General features: G+C 46.8%; 1 protein-coding gene and 2 non-coding genes across 3 annotated transcripts; 2 read left to right on the top strand and 1 right to left on the bottom strand.

Moving 5' to 3' along the window:
* The first annotated feature begins 2,687 nt into the window (after positions 1 to 2,687).
* On the top strand, positions 2,688 to 4,507 carry LOC119340998 (galactoside 2-alpha-L-fucosyltransferase-like). Its single transcript, XM_037612899.1, has 2 exons — positions 2,688 to 2,835; positions 2,962 to 4,507. The coding sequence occupies exons 1-2, from the start codon at positions 2,718 to 2,720 to the stop codon at positions 4,446 to 4,448; spliced, it is 1,605 nt and encodes a 534-aa protein (XP_037468796.1). The 5' UTR covers positions 2,688 to 2,717; the 3' UTR covers positions 4,449 to 4,507.
* Positions 4,508 to 6,571: 2,064 nt separating this feature from the next.
* TRNAA-UGC lies at positions 6,572 to 6,644 on the bottom strand. Its single transcript has one exon. It is a non-coding gene; the product is annotated as a tRNA-Ala (tRNA).
* A 303-nt stretch (positions 6,645 to 6,947) lies between these two features.
* On the top strand, positions 6,948 to 7,053 carry LOC119342402. The gene has a single exon (XR_005165584.1). It is a non-coding gene; the product is annotated as a small nucleolar RNA Z279/snoR105/snoR108 (small nucleolar RNA).
* The last annotated feature ends 10,194 nt before the right edge of the window (positions 7,054 to 17,247 follow it).

Here is a 17,247-nt window from a genome sequence, read left to right as displayed (position 1 = left end):
CTAGGTGACATTAGAGTTGGTTGATGTGTGTCATACGGTGTTATTTTAGTACGAACTCTTGGTTAGATTGATCGGGAAGAATAGCTTTGTGTTATTTTAGTATGAACTCTAGGATAGATTGATCGTAGAGAATGTCTTTGAGGTGGTTCCGTACCCTACAAACAATTTCTATCTTTTGTTTTCCGCTAATAGGAACTCGGGAGTGATTCTTCATTGCACTTTGAGGGATAATCATATGATCCAACTATGTTAGCATTGTTGGGAGATTGCATTAGTGAAAGTATGCACCCTAGGCCTCATTTTCCATTATTGCAATACTGTTAGTGCTCCATTTTATCATTTACTACCTTGCTATTTTTTTTATTGTTCGCACTACAAAAACTCATATCTACTATCCGTACTACACTTTTATCACCATCTCTTCGCTGAACTAGTTCACCTGTACAATTTGCCATTGTATTGGGTGTGTTGGTGACACAAGAGATTTCTTGTATTTGATTGCAAGGTTGCTTGAGAGAGACTATCTTTATCCTACGCCTTCCACAGATTGATAAATCTTAGGTCATCCACTTGAGGGAAAATTGCTACTGTCCTACAAAACTCTGCGCTTGGAGGCCTAACACGAGTCTACAAGAATAAAGTTGCGTAGTAGACATCAATGGGTTGCTAGAGTGACAGAAGCTTAAATCATAGTTTATGTGTTGCTTCGTAAGGTGCTGATTTGGATCCATATGTTTCATGCTATGGTTAGATTTATCTTAATTATTCTTTCGTGGTTGTGGATGCTTACGAGAGGGGTTAATCATAAGTGGGAAGCTTGTCCAAGGAAGGACAGCACCCAAGCACCGGTGCACCCACATATTAAATTATTAAAGTAACGAACGTGAATCATATGAGCATGATTAAAACTAGCTTGACAGTAATTCCCATGTGTCCTCGAGAGCGCTTTGCTTTATATAGGAGTTCGTTCAGGCTTGTCCTTTGCTACAAAAAGGATTGGGCCACCTTGCCGCACCTTGTTTACTTTTGTTACTTGTTACCTGTTACGAATTATCTTATCACACAACTAGCTGTTACCGATAATTTTAGTGCTTGCAAAGAAAACCTTGCTGAAAACCACTTGCCATTTCCTTCTGCTCCTCGTTGTGTTCGAGACTATTACTTATCGAAAGGACTACGGTAGATCCCCTATACTTGTGGGTCATCAGGGTCTTTTCTGGCAATTCCGTTGGGCAGGTAGTCTCTTTCGACAAAAAATCCTCGCCCAAATCCTGGTAAGTGGCGGCATCGAGCCCGGGCACGTGCCGAGGGTGCCCGGACAGTAAAATAGCCCCTGCCACCGCCGGAGACAACACCCGGGTTACAAATATAGTTCTCTAAAAGCAACACCTCCAAGAAGGAAACAATGCACAATGGTTGTCGTTGCCCGATCGAAGATCTTAGGTTTCACGCTGGAGAAAGTTCGAGTTCACCTAAAAAACAATGCCTTCAACAAGATCATCACCCTTGGAATCGAAACTCGACACTCGAGGAGCACCACCAAAAATGTAGTCCTCCAGTGTTGCCGACCCCGCTTGCCAAGGCTACTGTTACAATTCACCAACCACGTGACACATAGTCTTTATCGCATCGAATACAGGCTTCCACCAAAGCTTCGAGACCTCTAATCGCAGCCGCCATAACTTTCTGTGATTTCTGTTAATGAAAATCGGAGAGGAACTCTCTTTAAAGAAAGCTAATCAAACAGCAGTGAACACGTTCAATATGACATCCTAAAACACCGATGTTAGGTACTTATCATTTCCGTGTCCCATTGTGTATGAGTACATGTGTGTGTGTGGGGGGGGGGAGTGGTTTTGTGTGGTGGAAACCCCAAGCGATTCGAGTGTTTTAACGCACCCATGCGATGCAAATTCAGACCGTTGGCTGGGTTCAATCACATGGCTGTCGAGGCTGTTGGAAAAATGCAAGAAGGTGTGGCTAGGTCTATAAGAAAAAGAACTAAATAAATGTACGAATCTTCATGCAAAATCAAAGAAATATATCATCGACATAACTAAGTCTCAATCGACTAAGACTGAGAAAACTGAACGCAAAATATTGTACGGGCCTTGTGGGAATTAAGAAGTACTTCCTCCGTTCCTAAATATAAGTCTTTGGAGAGATTTCATTATAAACCACATACGAAGCAAAATGAGTGAATCTACACATAAAATGCATCTATAAACATCCGTATGTGGTCCATAATGAAATACCTACAAAGACTTATATTTAGGAACGGAGGGAGTAGTAGCAAAAACTGAAAAAAAAAAAAAGGAGAATCACATCGTGTCCTGTACTCCACGCGTTGACTGCCCATCCTCTCTCCCATATCACGTGCTGGCTCGCCTACCCAAAAGAGTCAACGCCAGAACCTGCCCCAGCTTGACGCAAAGTAGAGTAGCATCCAAAACGAAATGGCCACACATTTTTTGACATGATGCAACGCAACTCTAATGGATCGATCCAACGTATACACGTACACCGCACTCCAATCGAACGTGTACTTTTTTTCTTTTGAGATGCACTCCAAGACGCACTTTTAATTTGCTCCCATGACAAGTTAGGGATCATGTTAAAAACCATGCATGGGGCTTTCGCGTCTCGATCGTACGGAGACGATGGAGAAGAAGTCGGACGATCGGCCGGCGAGGAGGAGGGATGGCAAGGAGGAGAGGATGGGCAGGGCGGGCGTGGTGCTCATCGTGTGCCTCTGCACGCTGCCGTTCCTGGTGTTCCTCTTCCGCGCGCCGGCCGTCTGGCACAACGCCGCCAAGCTCACCGCCACAGCCGGAGGTACACAGCAAGTTCTCTCTCTTGTGACCAAATAAATGTGTGTGACACGTGTTTGTTTGCAAACGTACGTGGAGATAAAGCTTATTACAAGAAGTTGTCGTGCTTGATGATCGGTCGATCCCTCAGGGTTAGTGAACGTCTCTCGTCCAAGCGTCGCCGGTGGCGGCGCAGACGAGCTCTTCGGCGGCCTGCTCGCGCCGGGCTCCGACCGACGCGCGTGCCTGAGCCGGTACCAGTCCCCGCGTTACTACAAGCACTCCCCCTACGCGCCCTCGCCGCACCTCTTGCAGAAGCTGCGCGACTACGAGGCGCGGCACAAGAAGTGCGGCCCCGGCACGCCGCCGTACGCCAAGTCCGTCGATCACCTCAGCTCCGGCAGCAGCAGCACGGAGGACGATGAGTGCAACTACGTCGTGTGGATCCCCTACAACGGCCTCGGCAACCGGATGCTGTCGCTGCTGAGCACGTTCCTGTACGCGCTCCTCACCGGCCGCGTCCTCCTCGTGCACTCCACCGACGACTTCACCGACCTCTTCTGCGAGCCGTTCCCCGGCGGGACCTGGGCGCTCCCGCCGGACTTCCCCGTCGCGGACATGTCCCGGCTCGGGGCGCGCTCCAACGAGTCGTACGGGAACCTCCTGGACGGCAAGAAGATCTCCAACGACCCGGCCAAGGCGACGGCGCGGTCGGTGCCGCCGTATGTGTACCTGCACCTGGCGCACGACCTCCGGCGCTCGGACCGGCTCTTCTACTGCAACGACGACCAGCTGGTGCTGGCCAAGGTGAACTGGCTGCTGCTGCAGAACGACTTCTACTTCGTGCCGGCGCTGTACGACATGGCCGAGTTCGAGGGCGAGCTCCGGAGGCTGTTCCCGGCCATGGAGAGCGTGTCGCACCTCCTCGGCCGGTACCTGTTCCACCCGTCCAACTCGGTGTGGGGCATGATCACGCGCTACTACCACTCGTACCTGGCCCAGGCGGACGAGAGGATCGGCGTGCAGATCAGGATGTTCTCCTGGGCATCCATCCCCGTCGACGACATGTACGACCAGATCATGGCGTGCTCCCGGCGGGAGCGCATACTGCCGTACGTCGATGGCGACGAGGCGAACACGACGAGCACCGCGGCCGACGGCTCCAACAAATCCAAGGCCATCTTGATCGCGTCGCTGCAGGGCGAGTACTATGAGAGGATCAAGTCGACGTACTACGAGCACGCGGCAGAGGGCGGGGGCAGGGTGGGGGTGTTCCAGCCGAGCCACGAGGAGCGGCAGACGATGGGGCAGCGGTCGCACAACCAGAAGGCGCTGGCGGAGATCTACCTGCTCAGCTTCTCCGACGTGCTGCTCACCACGGGGATATCCACCTTCGGCTACATGAGCAGCAGCCTCGCGGGGCTGCGCCCCACAATGCTCATGATCGCCAAGGACCACAAGGTGCCCGAGACGCCGTGCGTGCGCGCCGTGTCCATGGAGCCGTGCTTCCACATGACGCCCGATGTCAAGTGCCGGGGCAAGGCGGTGAACAAGGAGGAGCTGTCTCGGCACGTCAAGGAGTGCGAGGATGTACCCAAAGGGATGAAATGGATTAAAGGTATCAAGTTAGTTGATTAGAAATTAACTGGTCATCAACCCGTGTATCTCAAACCAATAGTACATATTTGCCAATGATGAGTCGACTCAATTTTTTTAAACGGATTGCTAAATCTCAATCGATGCTAATTCGTGACGACAGGAAAATCACACGTTGTTGTGTGTGATGAGGTAAGCCGAGTGCAAATTATCATGTACTCGGCTAATGTAAGCGATAATCTTACACCTACGAAAAAGATTACGAAGGCCTACGTAAATTTCCTATCTAAACCTATCGGCCCCCTGATTTTAACAAGGGGTGGACCCCTTCCCCTCTACTGATCCAGTTAATGAAAAATCTTATCTGCCGCATTCTGCAGCAGATTGTCGACGCTTCGCACCGACGGGAGTGACCAGCGATCGACATAGGACAGCCCAATTATCAGCAAAGTACGCACTATAGTACCAGGCGGTTTTTGGAATGTTTCAGTCAGTTTTTTCTCGTTTTAGAAACCTTCTAGAAGGTAAGGGAAGGTTCGTGAACCGGTTTTATAGCTTCCTTTGTTTCTTTTTCGTTATTTTCCAGTTTTTTCTATACTTTTTTTCAGTTTTCTTTCCTTTTATGTTTTTATTTTCTTTGTTTCTTTTTTCTTTCCTTTGTCATTTTCATTTTTTAACAAATCTTTAGAAATAATAAGAAATACTTCAGTTTTTCAAATTTTGTTCACCAATTTCAATAAATGTTCAGAAGTTCAAAGATTGTTTACTTTATTTAAAAAAAATCAATACTAGAAATTTTTTAGAGTCTCCAAATTTTGAAAAATGGTTCCATTATCTAATTTTTTTATGTATTAAAAACTGTTCGCATTTTCAAATTTAGTTTAGGATTTCCAAATTGTTCATGAGTTAAAAATTTTGTTCTGTAAATTCAAAAAATGTATGGGATATTTAATTTTTTGTTCCCATGTTCAAAGTTTTTCTCTAAATTAGAAAATATTCAATATTTCAACAAAATGTTTGGGATTTCAAATACTTTTTGTTCCCATGTTTAAATTTTGTTCCCAATTTCACAAATTTTGGTGCTAGAAGTCAAAAATGCACACTAAACAATGGATAATAATCAAGCATGGCTTCGGCCATTGAATCAACAGTTTTGCTGAAGCACATCTAGATGTACTCTAATATTGCACATCTAAGTCTTATGCCATTGATTCTACGTTAAGATTCGTGCAATCTTTTTCTAAATGATTGTTGTAATATTAAGGTAAATATAGCTTACCACTCATGTCAAGTGGTATCAAATGATCATCTTATGTCTCACAAGGAGGAAATTCCTACTGTATATACTGAAAACTGGAGTATAGAACAGCGGCATGAAATTTTTTTGATAAAGAGGATATAGGAAAAAAAATCAACGGTGATATACCTTAATAATGGCGCAAAACATAGCATGGAGATAGATTGAGAATAGGTGAGAAAAATACCTTAAAAAATGCACACTAAACAATGGATAATAATCAAGCATGGCTTCGGCCATTGAATCAACAGTTTTGCTGAAGCACATCTAAATGTACTCAAATATTGCACATCTAAGTCTTATGCCATTGATTTTACGTTAAGATTCGTGCAATCTTTTTCTAAATGATTGTTGTAATATTAAGGTAAATATAGCTTACCACTCATGTCAAGTGGTATCAAATGATCATCTTATGTCTCACAGGGAGGAAATTCCTACTGTATATACTGAAAACTGATACTCCCTCCGTTTCATAATGTAGTGCCTATAGATTTTTGCAAAAGTCAAACATTACAAACTTTGACCATATCTATAAAGAAAAGTAGGTACATCTAGAATACCAAATGGACATCACTGGATACATCGCGAGTTATATTTTCAGAATGTATATGTTTAATATTGTAGATGTAGATAGTTTTCTCTATACACTTGGTCAAAGTTGGCAAAGTTTGACTTTCATAAAATCTATAGGCACTACATTGTGGAATGGAGGGAGTATAGAACGGCGGCATGAAATTTTTTTGATAAAGAGGATATAGGAAAAAAAATCAACGGTGATATACCTTAATAATGGCGCAAAACATAGCATGGAGATAGATTGAGAATAGGTGAGAAAAATACCTTAATAATTGCGCAAAAACAACAATTATGGAGATGCGGGGGATCGAACCCCGTGCCTCCCGCATGCAAAGCGGGCGCTCTACCATTTGAGCTACATCCCCATGCTCATACATTTCTTCTAAATTACGCTCTTAAAACTTTTAAGCACTGTCCTACTTCTGCGGCGCGAAAACTTACCTGCATGGGCCAATGTTTTACATATGATGACCGGCCCACAACCCACATATGATGGCTCTTGCAGGTTTAACCATTGGCCTCCACAAAACTTGTCCAGCGTGCAGGGTTTAGCGAGGTTGGAGAGTCATATTAGTCCCACCTCGGCCGCAGGGAGTGAGCGCGTGGACAGATGGTGTATAAGAACGGACCTGGGTGCGTCCAGTATAATCATGCCTTCAGGCAGCAAAGGGAAATGAGGAGTGGTACAGGCTCGCTAAATTATGCGAGAGGGGTGCCCGCCCCAATAAGCCTGTTACGACACTGGGGCATCCCCGTAACTTACCATCTGATCCTGAATACAAATTTAATGCATTTCTTGTTTGTGTTTACTTTCTTTTGTTTGTTTTTTATTACATTTGAAATTTAAATCCTTGGTTTAGATTTTGATTTGGTTCACCAAAAGTTTGATTTGATTATTTCTTTTTTGGTTTTGGTTGATCTTTTTTTATGTGGTTGACGGTTTTGATCGGAAGCCCAGGTCGGCCCGCTCACGGCATAGATGCTTCCCTCAGTTGAGCTTTCATTCCAACTTAATACTAGCAAGGGGAACATCTTATGTGGTCTCTACTTAGTTCCTTCGGTCTTTTTTAGATTGCATATAAGAACAACTCCAATGTGCCGCTCCGTTTTGTCCGCGCGTGTCTGCTTGGATTGTCGCAGACTGAAAAGTCAGTCCAACGCGCCGATCCAAACGGACGCGCGTCTGTTTTTTGTCCGCCTATTGACCTTTGTGGCGACGCGAACACGAAGCGGACGCGCGTGACACGTGTACTCCTCCCCTTGGCCTGTTAGTCGATGGCACATTGGCCATCCTCTGCCCCGCCCCGTCCCGTCGCCGCTGCCTCCCAGTTTCAGTGTGTCTGCCAGCAGTCCGTGCCTCCACACCTCTTCCCATGCCGCCTTTGCCGGGCCACAGCAGCTCCCCCCCCCCTCGACACACACACTCCGACGTCTCCCCCTGTGGCCTCGGACAACTCCTTCGTCCAACACCGCCCCGCTGACGCCGCCACGCTCGTCGGACGTCGCCAGGCCAGCCACCTGGTCCAGGGGAGGCACCCGCTTCTTCACCGGCCAACTTCTTCGTCGATGCCCGCAAACTGTTCGACAGTTTGCCTTAAGGTACAAGTGGACTTTGACAACGCGTTCTTTTTCCACAATTTTTGTGCGACTCCTACGATTTCTCATTCGATGATGAGGAGACACTGACTGCTGTGTTGGTCCATGAGCACCTTAATAGGCAACAGTGTTGTTTCGGGGCTCGATCCCGGGACACATTCCGGCGTTGAATCGTAACCGAGGGAGCGGCCATTTGCTTCTTTGAAAGGACTACTTTGACACAACCAACCCGCTGTTCAAACATCAAAATTTCGACGATGTTTCCGTATGGCTAGGCATGTTTTCAACTGTATTAGAGAGGGGGTGGTTGGATACGATAATTATTTTGAGTGCAAAGAGGATGTCTTGAAAAGATTGGCTTCTCATCTTATCAAAAATGCAATGCAGCTATCTAGATGTTTGCATATAGAGTGCCCGGTGATCTCATTGATGAGTACATCTGTATGAGCGAGTCGACGTGCCTAGAGTCCGTATACAGGTGCTGCAAGGCTGTGATTGTTGTGTTTGGCCCTGAATACTTGAGAGTCGACTGCTGAAGATACAGTCCGCTTGTTGGCAATGAATGCCAGTAGGGGCTTCCCACTGATTAACTGACCGATTCACCAATTAATCGCTACTCCCAAGCTGACTGAGCAGCTTTCCTTTTGCTTGGACAGGTGCAGCCCTGACATGGCCCCTATACTGCCCCTATACCGCAGGAGTGGAAGAACTTTCCTTCTGCTTGGTAAGGGCAGTATAGGGGCCATGTCAGGGCTTGCACTGTCATACCTGAGGCAGTGACCTCACAAGATCTCTGGATCTGACACTCTTTTTTGGCATGGCCGGATCGCACAATGATATCAACGTGCTTCAACCCTCGCCGGCGTTTGCAAGGCTTGCCAAAGGCAACTGCCCGCCGATGAATGCTAACACCAACGGCCACAACTACAACAAAGGCTACTGCCTAGGTGACGATATCTATCATCAATGGACCACTATTGTGAAGACAATCCCCAACCCTGTCGGAGAGAAGAGGAAAAGATTTGCCCAAGACCAAGTGAGTGCTACAAAGGATGTCGAGCGTGCCTTTGGTGTTCTGTAATCTCGATGGGGCATCGTTCGGTATCATGCTAGAATTTGGAGCATCAAGAAGTTGTGGGAGGTGATGACTGCTTGTGTGATCATGCACAATATGATCGTAAAGGATGAGCGCCCAGAGTACGATCAAGGGTTTCAGTTTCTGGGTGACAATGTTGTGCCTAAGCATGGAGGAGGAGTGGCAACGTTTGCACAATTCACCCAATTTCATCATCAAATGCGTGATTGGAAAACTCACATTCAGCTGCTAAATGATTTAGTTGGGCATAGGTGGTCTCATGTTGGCAATCAATAGATGTACCTTTTTTTACATGTATTTGAGACAATTTAATTTTTATTGGTTTGTAAACTATGCTAAATTTATTTGGTTGTGAACTATGATATTTTTCTTTGCTTGTGAAATTATGCAAAATGTGTGTATATTTGTTGAAAAACGGCGGCCAGCCGATCACGCCTGCAAATATGGGTCGGCGTGTTGGGTGCACTGCCACCCCAAATCATAAACAGTGCGGATGCCGACCGGGCGGCCGACCCAAATGGGCGAAAAGTGAACAAAATCGCCGTCTGTTTGTGAGCGCGTTGGAGTTGCTCTAAGATATGTGTAAAGTCAAGCCTCGTAAAGTTCGACCAACCTTATAGAAAAATATATCAACATTCACAATGTGAAATCCTTTTTAGTTCGTATATAATATTTATCTGAAGTCAAACCTCGTAAAGTTTGACCAAGCTTATAGAAGAAAATATCAACATTCACAATGCGAAACCAATGTTAGTAGATGTGTCATGACTTAAATTTTCATATTGTGTAACTTTAGCATGGTACATGTTGATATTTTTTCATATGAATATGGTCAAAGTTTAGCCATGGTTTAGATTTTGATTTGGTTCACCAAAAGTTTGATCTGATTATTTTTTATTTGGTTTTTTTTTGCTTGTTTGCTGATCTTCTATCTGTGGTTGATGGTTTGATCGGAAGCCTAGGTCAGCCCGCACCATTTGATTGCAGTAGCCCGGGCGTTGGCAAGTTTATTGAGCTTTAATTTCAACTTCATAGCGAGGAAAATACATCTGCGGTCTCTAATTATTGGACCTGTCTAGCGAGTGGCCGTTGGCTCATTAGAAATTTCGAGTCGCCGGCCATATTTGAAAATAGTTTGTTTTTCTAATCTATATTAAGAAAAGTATCATGTTAACATGAAAAAAGAAAGTATAAATTGTGACAAGTGTGAATGCATTTAATTTGGGTTCTACAATTTTTAAAAAAGACATAACTTTTTATTCAGACATTGGAATTAAGATCCGCTTTCACTGTTGGAATCCTCAAAACTAGATCCCACATGAGTATGTTTTGATGAACTTTATTTTGTGCAATTAAGTCACTTTTTGGTGCAACTAACTAGTAGTCGATGTGCAACTAGCTAACAGTCGATGTGCAACTTTTCCCGTACTCAGTAACATGTAGTTTTCAATGATGCGGAGAGGGATGAACACATTTAATTCGGGTTTCATTTTTCTAAAAAGAGTAATGACTTTCGAACCGAACATCGAAATTGAGATCCGCTTTCACAGCAGGACTCCTCACGGCGTGCTCTTCGAAACTAGATCCCGCATGGGTATGTTTTGACATGTGCAACTAACTGACACTTGATGTGCAATTTTCTCTCCTTCCTACCTGTGGACGTGAAGTTTTCACTAATGGACCCTCCTCCCCAAACGACCCACTAACAATGAGATGTGCAACTTCGATTGTTGCCCCGACCAACTGCTAGTCGATGTGCAACTCTGCGGGCATGCGTGTGTGACTATGCAGACGAGAGTGTGCGAACTTCGCTGCCACACGAGTGACTATCCCGACGCGAGTGTGCAACTTCGATTGCTACCCCGGTGAACTGCCTAGTAGTCGATGTGCAACTTCCTCTCCTACATATGGACGTGAAGTTTTCACTGATGGACCTTCCTCCTCAAACTTCCCCCAATTAGTGAGATGTGCAACTTCGACTACTGCCCCGGCCAACTGCCTAGTAGTCGATGTGCAACTCCGCAGGTGTGCGTCTGCAACTATGCAGACGAGAGTGTGCGAACTTCGTTGCCACGCGTGTGACTATGCCGACATGAGTGTGCAACTTCGATTGCTGCCCGACCAACTGCCTAGTAGTCGATGTGCAACTCCACGGGCGTGTGTGTGCGACTATGCAGACAAGAGTGTGTGAACTTCGCTTCCACGCGTGTGACTATGCCAATATGAGTGTGCAACTTCAAGGCCGCGTGTGAGCTACTAAACCGATGAGAGTGTGAAGCTCCGTAGTCATGTGTATGCGACTATACCACCGCGCGTGTGCAACTCCCGCAGTCGTGCGTGAGCTATTATGCGGACGACGAGAGTGTGCACCTCTGTGGTCGTGCATGTGCGACTATGTTGGCGAGGGTGTGCAACTTTGGCGCCTGCCCGTGCTACTATGCGGCCGAGAGTGTGCAACTCTAGGACTGTGCTTGAGCTACTATGCCGACGAGAGTGTGTAGCTCCTTGGTCCTGCATATGCGACTATGCCACCACACGTGTGCAATTCCCGTAGTCGTGCGCCAGATACTATGCTGACGAGAGTGTGCACCTGTGTGGCCACACGTGTGTGACTATGTCGATGAGAGTGTGCAACTACATTGTCGTGCAAGAGCTAATAAACCGATGAGAGTGTGCACCTCCATTGTCGCGCCTGTCCAACTATGCCGACAAGAGTGTGCAACTATGCGGCCATGCATGTGCAACTATGTAGACGAGTGTGCAACTTTGCTGCCGCGCGTGTGCAACTATGCCGACGAGAGTGCTCAACTTCACGACCGTGTGTGAGCTACTACGCCGACAAGAGTGTGCAGCTCTGTAGTCATGTGTTTGTGACTATGCCGCCACGCGTGTGCAACTCCCACGATCGTATGTGAGCAACTATGTTGACGAGGGTGTGCCCCTCCATATCCACGCATGTGTGACTATGCCGATGAGAGTGTGCAACTCTGTGGTCGGGTGTGTGCGACTATGCAGACGAGAGTGTGCAACTCCATGGTCATGCATGAGCTAATAAGCCGATGAGAGTGTGCACCTCCATGGCCGCGCCTGTGCGACTATGCCGACAAGAGTGTGCAACTACGTGGCCATGCGTGTGCGACTATGTAGACGAGTTTGCAACTTTGCGACCGCGTATGTGCGACTATGCCGACGAGAGTGTGCAACTTCACGGTCGTGCGTGAGCTACTACACCAACGAGAGTGTGCAGTTCTGTGGTCATGTGTTTGTGATTATGCCACCACACACGTGAAACTCCCACGGTCGTATGCGAGCAACTACGTCGACGAGGGTGTGCCCCTCCATGTCCGTGCATGTGCGACTATGCCGACGAGAGTGTTCAAAACTCTGGTCGGGCGTGTGCGACTATGCGAACGAGACTGTGTGACTCCACGGTCGTGCATGAGCTACTATGATGATGAGAGTGTGTAGCTCCTTGGTCCTATGTATGTGACTATGCCACTGCAGGTGTGCAACTCTGTGGTTGGACGTGTGCGACTATGCGGAGGAGAGTGTGCAACTCTGTGGCCGTACGTGTCCGACTACACCGACAAGAGTGTGCAACTCCTTGGTCCTGTGTATGCGACTATGCCATGCACGTGTGCGACTCTCGCAGTCGTGCGTGAGCTACTATGCTGACAAGAGTGTTCACCACCGCGATCGTGTGTGTACGACTATGACGATGAGTGTGCAACTCTGCGACCGCGCGCCTACGCTGACGAGAGTGTGTAACTCTGTGGTTGTGCGTGTGTGACTATGCTGACGAGAGTGTGCAACTTTGCAGCCGTGTGTGTGCAATTACACCAACGAGAGTGTGTAGCTCCGCGGTCTAGCCAAGTTAGTATCATCATCTGTTCAACTTCCCGATGATTGTATCCAACTAAAACGACTATGTTTGCAACTATAACTACTACAAATACCAACAAAAGTATGTGACTAGGAAAACGATGTTTCCATCATACATATTTCTTATTTATGGTTGAAAATGCATGATCATAACATACAAGCTACAAAAGATGAGTTGTACAATCCTTCAAAATTTCTTGAACTAAAAATTACAATAGACTGATTTAGCATGTGTTATAAGAAGCATCAATAGCATCATACAAGTATTTCCCCTCCCCGCGTTCAAACACCACTTGAAAAGAGACTGTCCAAATTGGTCATTGACCCCGATACAACACAAAATGATGATCATGATACATCACAAAATGATGACCCTGATAAACTTATGCTGGCAGTTAACACGAACCACATTATGAATTGGTCATTGTGAGATAGTTACACCTTATGAGTTAGACAACAAATTTGAACACTCTGGTCGAGCATAGCAACTCAATCTAGAAATTGATGTAGGAAATGCACACTAATCCCATCATTGCAATAGAAGGAACACCCATGGTGTCAGATCAAAATAGAGAAATAAAAAGCAAATGATGTTCCTGAATCGAGATACACAGTAAGGATTGGTCAGTACTACATCAGGTGGTCAAGTGTTGGATTCCGTCGATCCCTTAGCTAGCTCGTACTTGTTCTTGATTTTTTTAGGCATCTATGGCAACTATGGAGAGAGAGGGAGAGAGGCCGCTAGGAGCACATATCGTCTTCCATGTAGCCAAGTGTAGGGGGGAGGTGGTGGTGGTGCACGACCGTCCGTGCGGACGTCGTCAACATAGAGGAGGCAGTCGGGTTCACGTGGTGATGGTGTGACACGGAGACCCGATCTAGATGAGGTGGGTCTAGGACCTCATGCCCGGAGCTCGTGGGGGTGGCGAGTGCTTGGGCCTCGTCTCCTCCGTGGTAGAGGGGATGGAGGGACGAGCAGGGAGGGCCATGGCCTGGATCCATGGCTGCATGATGGCCTGGACCATGCCGTCGCCAGGAAGTAGCCCGGTGGGGGATCTCGGGGTCGAGCCAAAGGAGGAGGCCAACATGTGGATGTGGTCATGCGGATCCAGTGAGGGCCGCACTCGGAGGAGCTGACGGCGACTGAAAGTGTCCTGGACCAGGGGGTACTCACCATGTCATCTCCCAATCAGTTGGATTGGGCCGAGGACCCCCATGGCCGTATACTCATGGGCCAGTTCGGACAGCTGCCGCATACAAGTAAGATTCCACAAGACTTGGTGATCAAGACAAGGACTCCACCCCCACCGGCGTATTCGGCTAGGACTCTTGTTATCCTAGGCCTCTTGTGCATTATATAAACCAGGGCCAGGCTAGTCGATAGAAGACAACAACAATCATAATCATATGCTAGACTTCTAGGGTTTAGCCATTACGATCTCGTGGTAGATCAACTCTTATAATACTCATATTATCAAGATCAATATAGCAGGAAATAGGGTATTACCTCGACAGAGAGGGCCCGAACCTGGGTAAACATCGTGTCCCCCGCCTCCTATTACCATCGACCTTAGATGCACAGTTCGGGACCCCCTACCCGAGAGCCGCCGGTTTTGACACCGACATTGGTGTTTTCATTGAGAGTTTCGCTGTGGGATCGGCAAAGGATCAATGGCTCGGCTGCAGATCAACTGCGATGTCGGCTTCTTCGTCACCGGCTCGAATGGTCACCTTGGCTTGACCGAGGACTGCGCCCTACCTCCGATCATCATGTTCGGATGAGGGCCTTCATCAACATCAACTATGATCTCTATCAATATCATGGAGGAATCATCCATGGAGCTCGGGGGATCAACGTCAACATTGCCCTCGGGCGACCGTGCTGTTTTTCTGGACAGCGAACTTGTATCCGCCGCCACCGCCTCCTCAAGTGTTGTTTTAACGATTGCTTTGGTGGAATTATGCGGAATTGAGTCTAAAACAACCCTAGAAAATTTCGTCGAGTTCCGATGGAGGAATCTCTGGCAATCTATGATATACCGGAGCCCTATCAAATCTGGACGGGAATCCGGACGAGTTTAGGGCGTGGTCTCCAGAGCCCAGCTCGGAGGTCCTTTGGAAGATCCAACCGTTCATGTGCTGCGTAATTCCCATATCTACTACCCCTCAAACATTTTAGCTTGATCCGACCGTCCAAACTCCGGGAACCTACCGATTAGTGCATCACTTTTCAGATCTGTTTTCTGCGCGAGAACGAACCCGACCCGAATTCATCTTTTTATGAACGGGATTTCGGGCATCCTTTTTGAAGGTAAGTTTTGTATGAGTATTGTGTTTTGTTCCCAAACACATCCGCTAATTTTAAAGTCTTTTCCAATATGATCTTCACCATCCGCTGGTGTCAAACCAGCCCGACAATGCTGCTCTACGGCTGTCGACCTGCGCTAGACACATCGTCACTTTGTTGAGCCGAGCTCAACTTCTTTGGATCATTATCTCGGCAAGCCGAACAAGAGTTCGGCATCGTGAAGGATAAATCGTCACCAATATCGCTGCCCTACGGATTACATGGAGCGGGCACACCGGCATCGTTGCACGGTCACTTCATCAAGCCAGCATTGACCACGTCACAAGTTACGACCTGCATCGGCATGGCCGAACCGTTTCTTCATCGAGCCGATGTCCATCACGCCGAACTACTTCAACACCTCGGCTGACATGGCAGCTGCAACATCTCCTCACCGACCTGCTCCATCTCCTCGTCTGGACCGGGGGCTTCGTCATCCCTTCATCGACCTACTTCGGAGACTTCAGCGTCGTCAACCGACCAACTTCGTCATGTTAGCTGGACCAGAGGCTTTGCCTCGGCAAGCCAACCTTTGCCAGCATCGCCATGCCGCCACTCCATCGCTCACCAGGCAATGGGTGTGCGGATCAAGTCCCAATTTCAGGAGTAACCTTTTTCAGATTGCTACAACAGATAAACCAGGTGCTATTAATCCTAGTAATTTTTCTTGCTTGGGTTTATTTTTCGAAAAATTATTACTCTGGTTTGTTCCATCATCTGTACACAGGTCTGTCAAATGATGGCCGCATTAATGATGGTTGTGCGATGGTTCGGTCCATTTCCCGTCTGTAGTTCGGCGAACGCCGCATCTGGAGCCCGGACCGCCCTGCAAATTCAGGTTTTGTCACGCCTTCATTGCCTCACGCCGATGCCCTGCATCGCCATTGGCTTCGGCACCAGGCCACATCTCTTTAAATAAATTATTTTTGCATAAAGCAATTATGCAAGGTTTATATATATATATATATATATATATATATATATATATATATATATATATATTGGACCGCACTGTTTTATGTGTGCAGATAGTCGATTTTGACTGTGCAGTCACTACTCCGGAGTGTCGAACTCCTTGCTCGGACACCTCGGGCTTGGGGGCTGGCACCTCGACCATGCCGAGGACTGCGAAGCTTGTTGGATCTGTCACATATCAATGGGCGTCTTCATCCCGCCAGAAGCCCGAATCGCGTCATCAACACCGAGCACCTTAACCAACTATGTCACTTTCATGCTCAAAGACTTTCTGTTTTGAATTTTATTCGATTCGACCAAGCATTATACTTTTTTGGCAAAAAGTTGTTTATGACAAAATTACTTGTCAAAACTTTGTTTGTGACACACAAATTCAAATACCCCGTTTACTTGGGGGCTTCCTCTATGAAGCCTTTCCTCTTGCATATGATTATACTTGTACGGCTTCGTTCCTTGTTCGTGTATTACGCCACAATATGCACCATATTGACTTAAGTGTTCCGCAAGCTGGGTTGCCTTGCTCCTGTGCTTACCCCTACGTTCCCGATTGTTCGGCTAGGGAGTAAAGGGAGCACCTCTGCAATTGTCACGATCGGGTCATCTGAGCTCGGACCTCAGACTGTGTGAAGCCGAAAGTGAGCGCTCTTATTGTTTTCAATCATGGTCGGCACACAATGGAACTCATGAGTACAAAAAATATATTGCACAAGTCTCATAGTAACAATGAGCAACCGAATAAAGGTATCAGTGGAGGTACTATTTTCTTCGTAGATGCTTCTTACACTTCGTAGGTAATATAGCATAAGTTCCCTGAGCGCACTTTGTCTGTTACAGCCTTATGGCCTGATTGCCTGGTTATCAGAAACATCGTCGATATTCTCGATAGGTAGAGTACATAACACTTTTCAGTCCTTGACCGAAGAGGGAGAAGCCGACGGTCGGTTAAGACACGTTTAAAGTTTGGGTGAACACAGATATGATATAAATACTTCGGTACATACCATAATTATACATAAAATTATTTTACCCAAGTCACTTGGGAGATCTTAAAATTTATATGAGCTATTTTATA

Source organism: Triticum dicoccoides, chromosome 7B (genome assembly GCF_002162155.2).
Source record: "Triticum dicoccoides isolate Atlit2015 ecotype Zavitan chromosome 7B, WEW_v2.0, whole genome shotgun sequence".
Classification (NCBI taxonomy): domain Eukaryota; kingdom Viridiplantae; phylum Streptophyta; class Magnoliopsida; order Poales; family Poaceae; genus Triticum; species Triticum dicoccoides.
This window is presented reverse-complemented; position numbering and strand designations above follow the sequence as displayed.